This window comes from Onychostruthus taczanowskii, unplaced genomic scaffold (assembly GCF_017590055.1).
Source record: "Onychostruthus taczanowskii isolate IOZ18803 unplaced genomic scaffold, ASM1759005v1 scaffold78, whole genome shotgun sequence".
NCBI classification, from domain to species: Eukaryota; Metazoa; Chordata; class Aves; order Passeriformes; family Passeridae; genus Onychostruthus; species Onychostruthus taczanowskii.
The window spans coordinates 1,380,420-1,397,626 of NW_024505671.1; the positions used below are offsets into that span (position 1 = coordinate 1,380,420).

Genomic DNA, 17,207 nt, shown 5'->3' on the forward strand with positions numbered 1-17,207 from the left:
AAAATGCCATAATGAAAGATGTCCAAAACAGCTTCACAACCATAACATCTTATTTACACAAAGGATTTTATTTTCTCTGTAGTGGTTATTGCTGGTATTATTTCAGCACAGTGAGGAAGATATCCAGAGACTCCTTTAAGTTGAGTGTGGGAGAGAGCAGTTAAGTACTGTCTTAACAGATACCTATGTTTACATGTCTGTACTAGTCAGAAAGGAGAGTCTTTACAGTTTTTATCTGAAGGCATGCATATTCTGTGGGTTTGACTCTTCCAAGAGAATTAAATTATATTATTTAGAGGCAAAACAATGAGCAGAGGGTTTGACAAAATAAGATACTGTGAAGAGAAAAAAAGCAGAAATGTACTAAGACGGTACAGTATCTATGATATAGTTCCATTAAAATTTTGGATTTATTACCATTTTTCTGTTCATAGACCTCTGATTAACTTATAACATTCATAAAATCAGTCTCAAAAAATTGTAGTAGATCAAACTATAGTGATTGTGGTAATGATTGAATAAATTAATCTGAGGAGGTAAAAAACCTACCCATTTGCAACAATACTTTCCCTGCTGAAACGAAGAGATGATGGTGACTTTGTCTGGGTTCTGTTCCCAGCTGTGCCTTTGGTATGCTGGGCTTGTAATCAGGTATCTCTAAAAGCAGATATTTCCAAATCTAATGTCCTGTTGCAGCATAATGAGAAAATGTTTGGGACACCCAAAACTGATGGCTGTTTTTTGAAAATATTAATCCAAACTTTTCTATCATGCAGTTCACTCCTTTGTAAAATGGTTTTAATAATCCATGCCATACAGACATATTCTAATGTTTGGATTATACTGAGATCCAGCAAAAAAGGTCCTTCCAGGAGCTGCCTTTCTAACACTCTGTTTCTCTTCTGTACACTGCAGGCTGCGAACCCATCCCTGTAAAGTATCTCCAGTGGAGCAATATAGAGTCTATTGTGGCTGTGGTCTTTTCCTGCCTGGGGATCCTGGTCACCATGTTTGTCACCCTTATCTTTGTGCTCTACAGAGACACCCCTGTTGTCAAGTCCTCCAGCCGCGAGCTCTGCTATATTATCCTGGCTGGCATCTTTCTAGGTTACGTCTGCCCTTTCACCCTTATAGCTAAACCCACCACGACATCCTGCTACCTCCAGCGCCTTCTGGTGGGCCTTTCCTCTGCCATGTGCTATTCCGCCCTGGTGACCAAAACCAACCGCATCGCGCGCATCCTGGCGGGCAGCAAGAAGAAGATCTGCACCCGCAAGCCCCGCTTCATGAGTGCCTGGGCCCAGGTGGTCATCGCCTCCATTCTGATCAGCGTGCAGCTGACACTGGTGATCACGCTGATCATCCTGGAGCCCCCCATGCCTATCCTCTCCTACCCCAGCATTAAGGAAGTTTACCTTATCTGTAACACCAGCAACCTGGGCGTCGTGGCTCCCGTGGGCTACAATGGACTCCTCATCATGAGCTGCACCTACTACGCCTTCAAGACTCGCAATGTGCCTGCCAATTTCAACGAGGCCAAGTACATTGCATTCACCATGTATACCACTTGTATCATCTGGCTGGCCTTTGTGCCCATCTATTTCGGGAGCAACTACAAGATCATCACCACCTGTTTCGCAGTGAGCCTGAGTGTGACAGTGGCTCTGGGATGCATGTTCACTCCTAAGATGTACATCATTATAGCCAAGCCTGAGAGGAATGTCCGCAGTGCCTTCACCACCTCAGATGTGGTGCGTATGCATGTCGGGGACGGAAAGGCACCTTGCAAGTCCAACACTTTCCTCAACATATTCCGGAGAAAGAAGCCAGGGGCTGGAAATCCAAAGTAAGTGGATTGACATCAGGTACACATCTATCTGTATATGTCCCTCTCTTTGCCATCCTCTCTTGGTTGACTGTAGTCTGCTGGATAGTAAGGTATGTAATAGTCTCATCTCATGTGTAGCAGAGAAGGTGGAAATGACCATTTAGTTCTAAGTCTCAGATGGATATTGGTGTGCTGCTCATTATCTTCTCTCCTGCTCTGAAGGAGCCCCATGCACAGCTCCCTCTACAACTGGGGCAGGTCAGCCAGTGGCAGAGTGACCAAGCTCCACTGCAGCTTCTAACATCTCCCTGTCCCATGGGTGTCTGTACAGGGATCTCATGCCTTGACATGCAGTTGCTCTGCATTATGTTCAAACTGAGGTGCTACTGTAGCCTTTTAGAAAAGAAATCTCTGCCTTTTAGAAAAGAAATCTCTGTCTGAATGATTGTACTTGCCCAAGGTCACTGGAATGTGTGTGAAAGCTGAGGACTGAACATAAGTTTTTAAGGTAGTGTATTGTGACAGTCCTCATGACTCTGATTCAAAAGCACCCTCCATGCTATCCCTGTGCTCTATTTAATACTCAGCATTATGAGCAATACTCTTACTCATCATATGTGTAAACCTCTCCATGTTCTCAAACTCAGCGTTGGTATGAAAGTTGCAGAAGTCAACTGATGGTGAAAATGAACTTGCATTCACATCTGTGGAACTCATTATTTTCCTTGCTAGTAATTAAAAGCAACCCAGATGCAGTTGAGCAGGAGAGAGAACTGTTACTTCAAACAGTGTCTCCCTGTGAGTAGCTGTCTGAAAATTTGCATTCTTTATTCTCTTATTGTTTTTTAATCTTTAAAGAAGCACCATAGCACCATAGGACTACCTACACATGAGCTTAGATGATTTTTGTCACAATTTAAAAAAATAAAAATAAAAAAGCGCCAGTGAAACCTACATTTCTGAGCTTCCCAATAGAATTAAAATTCAGTTAATTCCCAGTTTTTTGGGATCTGTAGATTTCTCTGAGTCACTCAGGTTGATTTTGATTCAGTTAGCATAAGAACTGTTTTCATCTGTCCTGGTGATGGAGGTAATACTGTAGAAAACCCATGCTGTGATCAATTTTGTTTTTTATGCTACTTCAGTACATTTTATTTTTTTGCTAGACAGGGGGTCAGAAGGGAAGGGAATGACCAAATACACAGCTCAGTATGCCACAGAGGCCAGGGAGGTGGCCAAAATCTCTGTAGCCCAAGAGTTTGAATTCCATGCAAATAGAAAGATGGAGCCTGATCCACCTTCCTCTGACTTCATGGTAGTTAGATGGGGATTCAGACATCTGCAAGAAACTAGTGTGGTGTCCCTGCAGTGTGGTTTCTGCCTAACAGTGTTGGTTTCTTTAAGTTGATGTCTGTCAAAAAAAGAGGGCTTTTGAATATTTTAGGTCATGAGTGACTTAATAACTAATTCTCTGTTCTGCTTACTCTTCTTCTACCTTTATTTAAAAAAAAAAAAGTAATTTAAAAGATCCAAATGTGATATACTTAGAATACAGTTCATAGTATAAGAGAATATTACATCCTGTTCAAAAGTCAAGCTTCTCTCTCATCATTGTCACCTTTAAAACTCAACAGGGCTTACCTGAGTTTTTAAGCAATTTGTTATGTAATTTTAGTAAAATTTTCTTGAACTCTATGTTAAGCCTGTGTGAATGTTACAAAGCAAAAAAGTTCTACAGAGCTTTAAGTGGTTTTTCTAAACTAAAAGCTCAATACCTAGTTAATATGCATTTTTTCCCTCAGGTTAAGCATCTGTGTCTTTTATGCAGCCAAATGCCCACCTCTAACCTAAACCTCTTGTGCAGTTACTGCATGTTCTTCACCCAAACCAGCACAGGTGCAGAGGCACCCTGGGATTGCTGATGGAAAAGGACAGCTCTGTTCATGGGCATGAAGAACCGAGAGAAGTTTAATAGACAAACACAAAGCTTTCAAAATAAAGTCACAAGGCAAAACGAAAAGTAATTTCACAGCTTTGAAGAGGTTTTTTATCTCCTAGCTGAGTCCATTGCAAAGTTTCTGAGGACATTGTGACAACACAGATAAAAAAAAGCGAGTCACTGTGGAAATCAAGAAGGAAAAAGTAGAATTTGCTGCAGCCTTGGAAGCACCTAGACAACTCAAATGTGTAATTAGGTCCTTCCTGAACCAGGGCTCAAAGCTACTGGTACTTGCTCAATGCCCACAGGAATGATCTCCAGACTGATTTTCAATGGTTTTGTTTATGGTTTTGTTTTGGTTATTTTGTTGATGGTTTTGGTTTTCTTTTGGTTTTGGGTGGGTTTCTTTTTTATTTTGTTTGGTTGGTTTGTTTGTCAAACATCAAAATCCGGGATTTATTTGCGATGTTTTCATTAATTCTAGTCCCTGTAAGTATGTTGCTCTGTTTCTAGATTCTTCAGTAGTCTCTCCCTGTGGCCACATTTTTCTGTCTATAGGTGGCCAGCAGTTCTGCACTCAAAAGATTTCTCTTTTAGATGTATTAATCTATCTTCTTGTTATGCCTTATCCCTCTTCCTAGTTTGGTTTTCTTTTTCTGCTTTTCAATTTTCATCTCTTTTCCTGTCTGTATCAAATCTCTTCTCTGCTTAATCTATTGAATTCCAATTCTTAAACAGAAAAGTGGCATCCATCTAAATTAAATTGATGTGGAGATACAGGGTTAAATTTAATTTGTTTTAAAAATGGAAACTGTTTTACATTTACAAGGACAGATCAAACTTATATAAGCCTTCATAAAGCATTTTCATGCAATGTTATGCTGTTAGTTTAACTAGTGTAGCTTGGGGACTAGAGCAAGCTGAACACTCTTCCTTTCTCCTTCCTTAAATAGAGCAAAAGAATTAACCAGGGAAGTATACGAACACAGGATCAATTAATCAATTCAAACCCTTCAGCTGCCTCTGGTGCTGACATAGTGGTCAGAAAAGTCATCTTGAAAAACATCTGTCCCAGCTGCATTGCCAACAGAGTTTCAGTGAAGATACATTTCTTAATAACACTGGTCTTCACATAAATAATAAAGCACACTGCCTTTACTGATCTGTTGCACTCTCAACATGGTATTGGCAGTCTTGAGGGTTTGAGCTTATTCTTATTTTGATTGAGTTAAACTATGAGCAATTACAACGAACATTGTTTCCCATAGAGCTGGTGGGTAATTTTCCAGTGGAATAGATACGTTTTCCATCAGAAAATTCTGGTCTTTCAAAATGCTTCATAGAATTGGGCTTTGCTGGTAAGTATTTACCTGGAGCCAGGGGGACATTCTTCTTCCTACAGAAAGAGGAAGACATTGGGAAATCATGAGAGAATCTTACCCCAACAGTCAAAGCACTCACTTAGGCTAAGAGCATCTCCTTTTCCAGGTGGATGATCTATAACTGGATTGTGCACTGTCCAGGGCAAGTCTCTTTCTGTATGTTCTTGTCCAGCAGTATTTTGGAACAGAGATAAAAATATTGTAGTGCAAAACCTAGGGAAATACTTGGCATAATTCTGTGAGAGAGCTTGAATCTGGGTCTGAGGGATCCCTCATGAGTGTCTTCAGTACCAAACAACTGTCATTATTTCCCTCTTGTCAAATGAATATTTAAATATGTATAAAAAATGGAGCAGCTCCATCAGGAGAGATGAAGTGAGAGGGATATCTGCTGCTTGTGTTGAAGCTTTGCGAGTACATTTATTGTTCGTTTGCTGCTTGAAGGTATTACAAGATCCTGGCAGTTATAGGATGATGACATAGCTGCATTTGTTAGAAGAGCCTTTTTCATCTATTTTTTATTTTTTCCAGATGTGAGATGGAAACATTTGTGTATGGATCTTGCTGTGATCTTTAGCCTTCTTCTTGGTCTTAAAAGTTATTTTGGTCTATGGGGGTCAATGTGCTTGAAGAGAAGGACACTTTTACAGTGCCTGAATGATACCTTCCCTGAGGAAGCAATGTTCCTTTCTGGACTACATGAAGGCAAAAAAACCCAAACAGTGACACTTCAGATGCTGATTCTGATGAGGATTCAGGAAATGCCTTCTCCAGGAGTGCTGCAGGGGTTGCCACAGTGAGAAAGTTCATTTTGTCTCTTTGGGTAATAAGTTCCAGGTCTGGCAGTGATGCATATCTGCTCCCTCAGTCTTCATGCAAAAATTATTTTAAATTTATAATTGAGACCCCAGGTCTGGACACCAATTTAGTGCATTTTGAATCAGAGCAAGTAAAGATTTAATTGTCAATATACATTATGTAGCAAAATGTGAGTTAAAAGGAAGCCAACCAGCAAGACTTACTAAATGGCCAGGACTCCACATTAATGTAAAGGCTACCTGCTTTCCCCTTGTAATTTTAGTATATTTACATTCAATTATTTTTCATCCATCTGTCTGCCTTTAGAAATTAATAGCTGATTTAAAGTACTTCCAAACATGTAATTTATCTTTTTCACACATTTCAGCAGTCCGTGCCTCTAGACTGCTGTCACGGGCATCCTGTCACCTGGGCCATGATCTCTCAAAGTGATTTATTTTATTCCAATAAAAATTTGCAGGCAACCCAACATCCTCTACTCACTTCTTCCTGCCTCCCTTTATCCTTTCTCCCTGTGTGCTGGCTCCCTACATACAGTTTTTTTAACTGAGAATCAGGGTTCTCAGTAACCTCTAGTAACACACGGCTTAGGGAAACCTTCTGCTTTTTGTCTTGCCAGTTATAAAATTATCTCCAGGTATTCTGAAGTTAATGTTTCTCTTTAAAGTGACTCACTGAGCTGCCATTTCATCTTGAGCAAGCTGTACTGACAAGCCATGCTTTTCTGGCCTCATTTCCCTTGGCCATTCACAGTTCACAAAGGCTTTTGGGCTCTTCACCTCCTTCATTTTCAAAGCCTCCCACAGACACATGGTGAGGGAAATCTTAGCACAAGTATGCCCAGAAGATTTTGTTTCACTGGTTTTCATGGTGGTGGGAGGAGGCAAGTGTGCAATGAAGCATGGCAAGACTTGGAGCTTCCAGACACAGAGAGTAAATGTTCTGCATGCTCTGCTGCAGTTGCTCAAGTGCAGATATTTCACAGCCTGTCACTTAATCCAACCTAACAGCCCTGTCACAGAAATAGGTGCTCAGGAGTACTCCATCTTCTCACTATTATGTTATTATTCTGCACAGTCAATATTCTTTAAGCAAGGGTTATAAAGGCAAGGAGGGAGAGAGAAAAGTGCGAACCAATCTACCTCTACCTGGCAATAGCCGTAGGGAATTTCTCCCTCGGTCGGGCTAAAATGTAAAACTTCTGAAACAAATAGGTTTAGTATAAAGTGCAAGCAGGATTAATGAAAACTGGTCACCATTATACCTTCTCTTGTAAAAGAGATATCAAATCCTGTGCTTCAGGACACACAATGTAAGAAATATTTTCTTTGGTCCTGAAGTGTGTCATCTAGCCTGCAGCACACAGGAATTATCTTTAAATACTTCTTACACAGATTAGCATCTCGTGTAGTTTTACCTTCATACAACAGTGCCAAACCACTTATAGAGACAATTTCTGAATCTGACAGGAGATGGTAGACTACCTGGCTTTACAATTTAGAAAACTGATGCAGTGGGTGAACTTCTCATGTCCTGCACTAGTATTGCAGACATAATAAGCCACACCCTAATTTTTACCATTACAGACCCTGGAAAATACCACATTCCAAGGGACTTTCAAGAAGACCCTTAAGCCTGCTTTGCCTGCACAGCCATCGTACTGAAGCTTATCCCAGAGGGAAATGGCATATTATGAAAGAGAATTTTGGAACAGCAGAAAGGATGTGAACTTCTGCCAGTGGGAAATTATTTATTCAGAGATTGAAAAGAAAAAAAAAAGGGCAAAATTGTGCAGGACAGATAAAGTTGTTTATTCAAACAATTTGTGGCTGTATATCTAATCTCTCCATTAACTCCAATAAAATGCTGACACCACACCCTGTTTTTGGGGCTGACTCTGTCAGGCAGTGGCACCATGGAGCACAAGGTGCTGTGCTGGTCCATGACTTTGAGGCTCCCAGCGCCCCACCAGGGCACAGGGCTCCAAAACCACTGAACGTTTGGTTCACCCTTGCATCACACTCAGGGCATGTCATGGAAGAGGAGTCACTTCCCTCCCAGGTTGTTGCAGATCTGGCAGCTCTAGAATGGCTCCTGGTGACACAGCTGTCACAGGGAAGGCAGGTTGCACCCCAGCCTGGGCTGATTCATCTTCCGATTTCAGCCCTCCCTAACATTTACCCAGCTTCTGTATTCAGTGTAGTTCTTCACCTTTTTCTGAAGTTGCTGTGCCTTTTTGAGAAAGCCTCTTGCATGCTCACAAAGGATAGCTGAAAGTGCTCTCTCTCAGCAGCTGGACTGGTTTTGCTGGACTGTTTATTGGTCTTAAACCATGAAAGGTTTTGCAGACACATAGCACTGTGACATGTAAGAGCTCTTACCCAGTTCTCTTGTGGACGTGATGTGAATTTCATGTAAGAAAATATAACAAACCCAGTCAAGCTGTTCTGTCCTTGTCAGTATATTGATTTAAGTGAATATTTAAAACTCCCAGAAGACAGTTACATGGTTCCAAAGAGACTCCTAGAACCAATGTTAAAAAACTGGGAAGAAACAAAAAATAACGGGGGAGCGTGAAACTTAACATTCCAATAACAATCCCTTCCAGCCCTGCTACAGGGTTTCTCTGTTAAATTTGATCTATGTAATCATATCTAATATAGTCCTCCATAGCCTTGAATTTGCATTTGATTATGATACACATATATTGTAGTTCTGGCCAATAGACCAAAAATAAAATACAGAATAAGGGATAAAAGACCCTCAGATATCACTTCCAGACTTAGATACTTTCTCATTTAAATAAGTACTAAAACCCATATTTATTTTAAAACCAGGCATGGCATATGCATATATCAAATTATATACCAAATTTTCTATCTGTGTGTATATGTGCAAAATAACCAGTCTGGTCATAGCGGGTTTTTTTAATCTTTGTAGTGAAAAATAAGGGGCATAGCTGCACTGTAAGGTTTCCTGTCAAATTATACCAGCCAAGGGGACTCCCAGCTCATGCATAGCTGATCACATGCCATTCCTAAAACAAGATGAGGAGAAGAAGGGGAAAAAATACATGCTGTGATTGGGATGTTTATGATCAAACAAAACCAAAAGGCCTGACAATTTAATCTCAATCCTCTGGGCCTGTTTCCCCAGCCAAAGAGAGGCTGCCTGAGACTACATTTGGGAGAAATAACTTGGAAGAACTATGAAGTTCTACAGTGGCTTTCCAGTAAGAATAGTGGGGATAAACCCCCCTCAGACAAACCCCCGGTTATATTGAATAAGTCTACAGGATACTTTGCCTGCACCCTGAGCTCCCATCCAGACTTCTGCTTCTTTATCACCAGTTAGAGCCACATTTTATGTGCCTGGTCCCTTTAAATGAGAGGGCTGTTGTGTAAGGTTCTATGCAATTTCCTCCCTTTCTCAGAAGTTCCCAGTCTATGGCAGTTTTACCACATTCTTTTCAGGGGTGGGCACAACTTTGTTTTCCCAGGAGATTTTGACAGGACATAGTCTCTGAGTCCAGCCTGGTTCTTGCCGAAGGACTGCTGGAGAACCTCATTTTACTACTCCTCTTGTTTTGCAGCTCTCAAGATGCTGAATCACAAAATGTTTTTCTGCTTGGGGGCACTCCTGTAGCACCAAGCAGCTTTGTTTGATGAATCTCAATACTTAAGCACAATGACAGAAAGATACAGGGTTACATCAGAGGGGAGCCTTGTAGTTATGTACCATAATCTCCACTTCCTGACTGAGGGGAAGCAAAAGCAGCACTACAGAAATCCTGGGGAAAGCTAGTATCTTTCTTGGCATAAACCACAGGAATAAGGACACCACTTGTAATTTAATTTCTTGCTTGACTGGATCACTTATTACATTTCCTTGTATTTTGGTACTTGTATACATTATTCATATCCAGTTAGGACGCTGCAGAAGTGCATCAACTCATTAGTGAGTGATACAAACAATTGTGTTCCCATGTAGGGATAAGCAAGTGTTGTTTATCTACTTAGCACCACACTCACACATTGTTTTGGCTTCAGTTTTCTCTGTGAGAGAAATAAGGAAGAAAACTTCACCTTTAAAGAGTGTCAGATACATAAATAGGTGTTGAAGGTTACATCCAGTTAAGCACCTAAACCCCTGGATAGTTCTTTATATTTCATATGGAAATCAGATTCCAACTCTCATAAGCACACCCTTAGGGGAAAAAACCAATCCCCACACCCATGTTGTGAGTGTTGCACTGAAATATAAAATGGAAATGGAATGAAGAACTAAAATACAAGTCTTCTAGAGGTCACTAACATTTTTTAAGTCAAGAATGCAATTTGCCTCCTTTCTATTTTCAGTGTGATGTTTCAGCCCATGCTGCTCTTGCTCACCTCACCTCAGCAGAAACTAAGAGAGCTGTGACATTGCACAAACATGAGATAATTCATGTAAAAATACTTGCTAGAATAAACGTGCAGGGTGTTCTGCAAGCATTTATTCTGCAGGGGTCTCTGAGTCACCTTGTGATTTCATGCATCTTTGAGCTAATTTAGGGGTGAAAAATTTGGGTACTGAAAGGTATGATGTGGATCCCTGATATTCTTTATAAATAAGAACAAGACTATAAAACAGCAGAAGTATTATACACATCTATATACAGTTAATACTGGAGTTTGTTTTTTTCCTCAAATTAAAACATCTGAAAAATACTTTAGATTCAGCCCAGTAATTCAGTGCAAAGTTACTAATGTGAAATGCAGAACTACTGCTTATTTATTTAATCCTTTTCCTTGCTTAGGGACATATAAGAGGCACATAGCAGCCCAAGAAGGGGACAACATTTTCATGTCTTCTCTTTCACTGATGTGAAAGGCATTTTGCATTCTGGCTCGTCCACCGAGTTTATCCCTTCTTGTGATGAGCTCTCCCCTTAGTTCAGATGCCTGACAAAGCAAACACCACAAGACAAACTGCAGATGTTATGATCACATGATGACAAAGCATCTGTTTTTTAGCCAGACTCTAATTCACAAATGAATCCTGTCCCCAGAGAGAGAAGGTGGTCTGTCTCTGTTAAGGGAATGTAGGTGGGTATGGCTCTACACCCTCATAGAAATAAAATCTGCAGATTCAGACATGTTCATTTACAAATACCTGTATCTGGATATGATGCAAAGCAAAGGCTAACTTCTGGTGCACTACTCAGTCCAAAATCTGGATGTCTGAGGGACAGACATTGCTAAATGTCTGTCCCTCAGACATGTGTAATGGGCAACTTGCTTTCTTATATTTTTGTTCTTGGCATTTTAAGAGTTTGTAAAGGGAAGAGTGACAAATTTAAAAATCTCTTTCTTGGGGTTCTGCTCGAGTTCTTTTTTGTTTTTGTTTCTTGGGGTTTTTTTAGCTAGTATGGAGTGATAGTTTTTTTTACTTGTCTTCTGATTCTGTCTTTCCTCTGTCCCAAACACACTGAAAACTACTCAACACCCAGAGCAGATGACCACATTCCCCTGTTCTCTGTGTTCTTACCTCTGTGCCTCAAGGACTCTAAATGGGTAAATTCTTTATTGTCTGATCTCTTTTAGGGTTTTCAGACCAAGATGTATCTGTAGAACACACTCCACCACACAGAAGACATACACTGTCAAAGAGTCACTAATGAACATGGCCAGCATGAGAAGCTAGGTTCTCTCCTGTGCCAAAGGACTCTAAGAAACCACTTTCAGTGTGGGTTGAAAGTATATTGTATCAATATAACATCTGCCTCCACACTAAAGTTGTTAAGAGACTATTTAATTTTGAAATAACAAGTCAACTAATTCTTCAGAGCAAATATGCGCTCTGGCATTCAGCCTCCCACACCTGACAACACAGGTTAAAAGTCATTATCACTGTAAACAGCAAACTATTGTGCAGGCTGAAAGCAATCACACAATTTGTCACTTTCAAGCCCACTTGACAACTAAAAACTCCAGGTTTCTTGTTAGTTCATTATAGATAATTCACCATTTCTAGCTTACTGCTTCAGTTTATCTCTTCTTAAGCTCTTTTCCCTTCTCTGCTCTCTATGGTTCTTCTTTTGTGGTGTGCAGGATGTGGCTTTCTTTCACCCTATAAAACTATCCTAATAAAAGGAAAAAAAGAAAAGAAAATTAATTACTGTCTGCTGGCTTCCTTGAGCCAGATTTCAAGGTCAGATAAACACTAATGTCAGCACCAGAGAAACTGTCCCCAGTGCCCATGGTTTGGGGAAAAGGCGTTAGAGTTGTCCCCTTCAGCGGCAAACTATTAGTTTAGCACAGCTGCGGTGCAGCAGCACAGCCAGAGATGTCAAAGCTGATCATAAACTGTACCGAAACAAGTGCCCCTTGATCTGATTATAGCAACTCCTCACTCGTGAAATGTTTGCTGCTGTTTGCAATTTCAGTCTGATCAGCCCCAGAGAATCACAGGTTCAGTTTAAATAACCATCTACAAGCCACCTTCTAGTTAGTAGATCCTCCTTCTCTTTACCCAACACTATTGATCTTTCCTCATCCTTGGTGTATTAAAGCCAGGAATCTTCACACTTTCTTACTTAGAGTTCTTGTTAGTCTTCCCTTCTACTTGAATGGACTTTTTTTTTAAATGTTATCTTCTGGCAATTTATTTTCCTGGCACAACCCAAATCTTCAGATGGCTCCATTCAGCCTGCGTTGACTGGCTTGCAAGCCCTGCATTCCCAGAGAAATGATTGTCTGGAAATTGGGATTTATTTCACATTTCTCATGTTTTTGTCTCTCAAAGCCTCCCAGACAAGCTGACTAACCAGATAGCCAACACACCCAGCAAACAACCAATCAAACCAAAGAAAGCAAATCCCACAGTCTGTAGAAATCCCCACAGACGGATTATCTACCTCGAGCAGACTGACAGTGACTGGCAGGGAGCTACACCTGAAAGTGCAGCCACCTGCAGCAAGTGCCCAGCGAGCAGACGAGGCGTGTGGGTGGCACCAGTCCCGCTGAGCCGCGGGCTCTTGTGCCCAGCTGGCAGCTTCCTGCGTGGGCTCAGCAGGGACTGCGTGGGTGTGCGGCCACAGCTCGTGTGCCTGGGCACTGCAGGTTCTGGTGGAGCACAAAGTGTGGCCCCAGGCATCTCTGTGCTCCCCAGCCAGTGAGCAGTCCTTTCCCTTTTACTTTCCCATATCCTCTGAAACATAAGGCTGTATACATTTCTTAATCCTTAGTGTTATATAAGTTATCTCAAAAATCTCTCCTGCTGCCGTCCCAGACAACCAAGAGATTTTCTTCCAGCTACTTTGGGCTATCATAGCCTGTAAATCCTCAAATGCTTTAAGCTGCCCTAAGCCAGAACTGACACTCAAAGCCTTCCTTTATCCCATGCCATCACTTTGCCTATGCAGGGACAAGAATCTAGACAGCCATGCTGTGAACTTAAATTGGGAAATAAGAGGGGTTTTTTTCTCCTTTCTTTTTCTGGCATTATTGTGACCCAGATTAGTTGTCCCTGTCATTCCCTGCCAGATGATTGAATAATTGCACCAAGAGTTGTGCTGACACAGGGGAGAAGGTGAAGAAGCAGAAGGGAGCAGGGAACAGCTGGCTCCTGCTGCCCTGGAGTGACCCAAAGTACACACAGCCTTTGCTCCATCTTCACTATCCAGCTCAGTGTCAGGTCTTTCTGGGTATCCTTCTGGGATTATGTTCTCCTTGGTCAACTTGACCTCTTCAGCAGATGTCCACACCTCAACAGACATCATGTGCCATGAAATCCCTCCTGCTTCTCAGTCCTCTGTGGGTGATAATTACCCATATGCCTCACTCTGCTGGCTGAGGGTGAATAACCCTATAGACTTGTACTGTTCTTTGCACCACAGCTCTTAATTTTTCTCCAAAACTTGTTGCTGTGCCATTGATTACCATAATTAATTTAAAACTCAGAGCAATTATTTACAGACATCACTTAGACTGGAATTCAGGACTTGTGTTAAAAAAATTAAATTTTACCAAGAATCTGTCCATCTTCCCAACTTCATCTATTGCCTTAGAAATCTTTTATCAGGTCCTAGCTCATATAAAAGGTATTGAAAATTCAGCTTCCCATCCTACAGGAAAAGGACATGGCCTTGCTTCTTTTTATGTAGATATCTTTTGATCCAGCCATGACAAATGTACATAAAACCTGACCTTTCAAAGACACAAACACCTGAAGAGGAACATGCTTCTTCCTAGGAAGATGCTAGAACTGGAGAGGCATGAGGCTCTGGGATGAGTTTAGTTGAACACTTTAGTTGTCTGGTTCTTCACATGAGGTTTGCTTACCCTCCCAGTCACCTTGCAGACCACTGGAGCACTGAGGAGGTGAAATGCAGGCCAGAACGTTTCTGGTGTTGCTGAGATATTCCTTGGGAGTGCAGAGGGCAGCCAGCCTCAGTGTTGGAGCAGGAACTGCTCTTGAATGTGAGGCAGCGTGCCAAGGGTACATGGTACAAGGCTTCTCCTTTCCTGTACTAAACCTAGGGGTCATATAGAAGTTCTTAAAAATGAGGAGTTTATTCAGGGCTATCACTTAACTTTCCTTGAATATCCTCTCCACTTTCTTTCTAATGTTGTTGATGGTCAGTTGTTTCAAATGAGATTGTACAAATTCTGGTGATGTGCTATTCTGTACTTTTTTTCACCTGGGGAATGAGAAAGATTTTTTACAGCTTGGAGTACATCTAGGGAGGAGGATCTCTGACCATGACTTCAAATGATAAATAGCACTTTGTACTGCATCTCAGTTTTCTTGGGCACCAGATAGATTCATTCTGTTTTGAGGGTGTGATTGAGCAGAGAGAATAATTCCAGAGCAGAAGGTGAATGTTTCTAGTTTCACAGCTGTGCAGATATAAAACATTGCAGATAGGAATTTACACTTCCTATAATCCTGACACAGCTGTTTGCCTCATGGGATGATTCATTTACACTTAAGAGGAAAAATAGTAGCAAGAGTGACTCTTCCCTCTGATGCTTTATATTCCTCACTGCAGATTTCAACAGGCTTGTTACCTACTCTGTTCTGAATGACTAGCCAGAAGCATTTTTCTGCTTCAAAGAACATAAAGTAAAGCAATTAAGCCACTTCTTTCAGGAACCCTCTACACTGCCACCCTGCTTCCTCTGCCAGACTCCCTGTTATTGCACCCAGGGGTTCCTTATAAAGCGACTCAGACACTTTCATGATGGTATGCCAGCTCCTTGCTCCAATGCACAGAAGATCCATCCTGCCTCTGGGCTCAGGATACAAATAGCTACTAGGCAGGAATTACCCTTGAGAAGACTGCCTCCAAAATGACTCATTAATCCTCATATTGTAAAGATAGGCAGAGTATCTAATTTTTTATAACCAGATGCATGTGAAGTGCTCTTACTGCCCGCAAGGCTAGGAGAAAGAAGCAGGGATACATTGCCATCATTAAAAAATAAAAGAAAAAAAAAAAAGGTACAGACATCTGGGCATTAATTCTGAACCACAGCTCTGCAGGATTAGCACACACTATTAGGAAGACAAAAGAAAGCCTATAAGGATACTTCATATTCAATGCATCAAAAAAGTTTATTATTTACACAGTTGACATTGATTTGATAATTGGAAAATAATTCACTGAAATACTGTCAACACATGTACCACATTTCCCATACTATAAATCTAAATTTCATTATAAATTCAAATTCTACTGAAGCGTGAACCCTGAGATTTAGGTGATTTCTGCTAGGTATATGCTGTGCATCACCATGTGGGGATCACCCTTGACCTTGATCAAAAGGTAGACCACTGCTCTGATGGAGCTTGGCAGCATTTTAACAACAATGCAAACCAAATTCCACAATGCAAACCTGGCTAGGCATTTGGGGGTTGCATACTCTATTAGATGCAAATTCTGTGTCTGATTTTGGCTGAGGAGCACAACTGGAATCACAGTAAAAGAGGAGTTTGCTGTATTTTGAACATGTTTTGAGGCATTTTGAGCTGCTTGAGGAAGCAGGTTTCTTTCTTCCTTTCACTTAGGAGAGTTTCATGACAAGACCTACAAATGCCCCAAGCTTGGAGAGCAAACTGCTCTGAGCTCACTACAGGGATACATATGAGTAAGAAGAAACACAAAGGGGGTGCAGCTAAGTAACCCATAAGTGACAGCAAATGGCAGCAGCTGAGGAATGACGGCTGCCAAAGCCTGTTGACTCAGAAAGATCCAAATTCCAAGCCATCTTCTGAAGCCATCTTCTACCTCTTCCATGGTCCTAAGCAGGGCAGTCTGTGGCTGTGTGCCCTCCGCTGAGTGTACAGAAATACATGTGTGTGAAATACATTTAGCTCACAGAAATACATTTTCTCACAGAAAATCAACTGTGCATCACTACTTGTTTTGTAAAATTAGCTCCTGTGACTGAACAAAAAGCACAGGAAGTAAAAAGCTCATATTCTCTCAATTGATAAAGAAAAATGGAAGACTGTAGAAATGCAGAATATTCTGTCTAATCAGAAGCCTAATAATCCCTGTAACTTTAATAGGGTGGAGGAGAGAACATGCTAGATACGTTCCTAGTCATAATCACTTTAAATTTTCAAATCTCAGCAATCCCGTTACACCTGGTAAGGAATTAAATTTTTCTAGAGTCTTCAAAGTTATCAGGTTGGCAAAATTGCTCAGCAGAATGTCTTATTTGTGTTTTATTCATAATAGTTCAGAAGTCATCTCAAGGAATCTACTGCTCCCAAATGGGTATGCATGTGTTCTGTGTACATCATGCTGTGCTCCTGTGCTTTAGCACATGGTAAGAGGAATGGCTTGTTTGGCTCACGTGCTGAGTATGTAGTACATGCACACACCATCCATGAATCTGTCATTTGGAGGTACACAGAAGTCTGGCAAGCATGCACTATGACTGTTTGATGGGGAGAAATGCTGAATTTCTATTTGCATTTTATTTGCAATACAATGATGATTTTATTTTAATTTTTTTCAGAAATTCAGTGATACATTCCATGTGCAAAAATACCCGAGATTTTTTGTCAAAGCACGTGCTTGTGTGTATATTATTTTTATTGATATTGGGAAAGACAAATGAGAATTTGCATCTCCTTGACAGGGTAAGGAAGAAAAGGAAAAATGAAATGGAAATAATCCTATATTAACAGCCCAAACTGCAATCTGCAATTCTGTATTGAATTACCATTGCAGATAGAGTGCTTA

The 17,207-nt window shown here is 40.9% G+C and overlaps 1 protein-coding gene across 3 annotated transcripts in view; it reads left to right on the forward strand.

Moving 5' to 3' along the window:
- The window catches only part of GRM1 (glutamate metabotropic receptor 1), a 178,201-nt gene that overhangs the window by 148,749 nt on the left and 12,245 nt on the right, over nt 1-17,207 (forward strand). For 2 of the 3 annotated variants that reach the window (XM_041423471.1, XM_041423473.1), the window contains exon 7: nt 916-1,846. In XM_041423471.1, the coding sequence (XP_041279405.1) occupies nt 916-1,846 (931 nt within the window). Of the gene's footprint in view, nt 1-915; nt 1,847-16,697; nt 16,737-17,207 lie in introns of all 3 variants that reach the window. The other variant, XM_041423472.1, reaches the window with a different exon arrangement.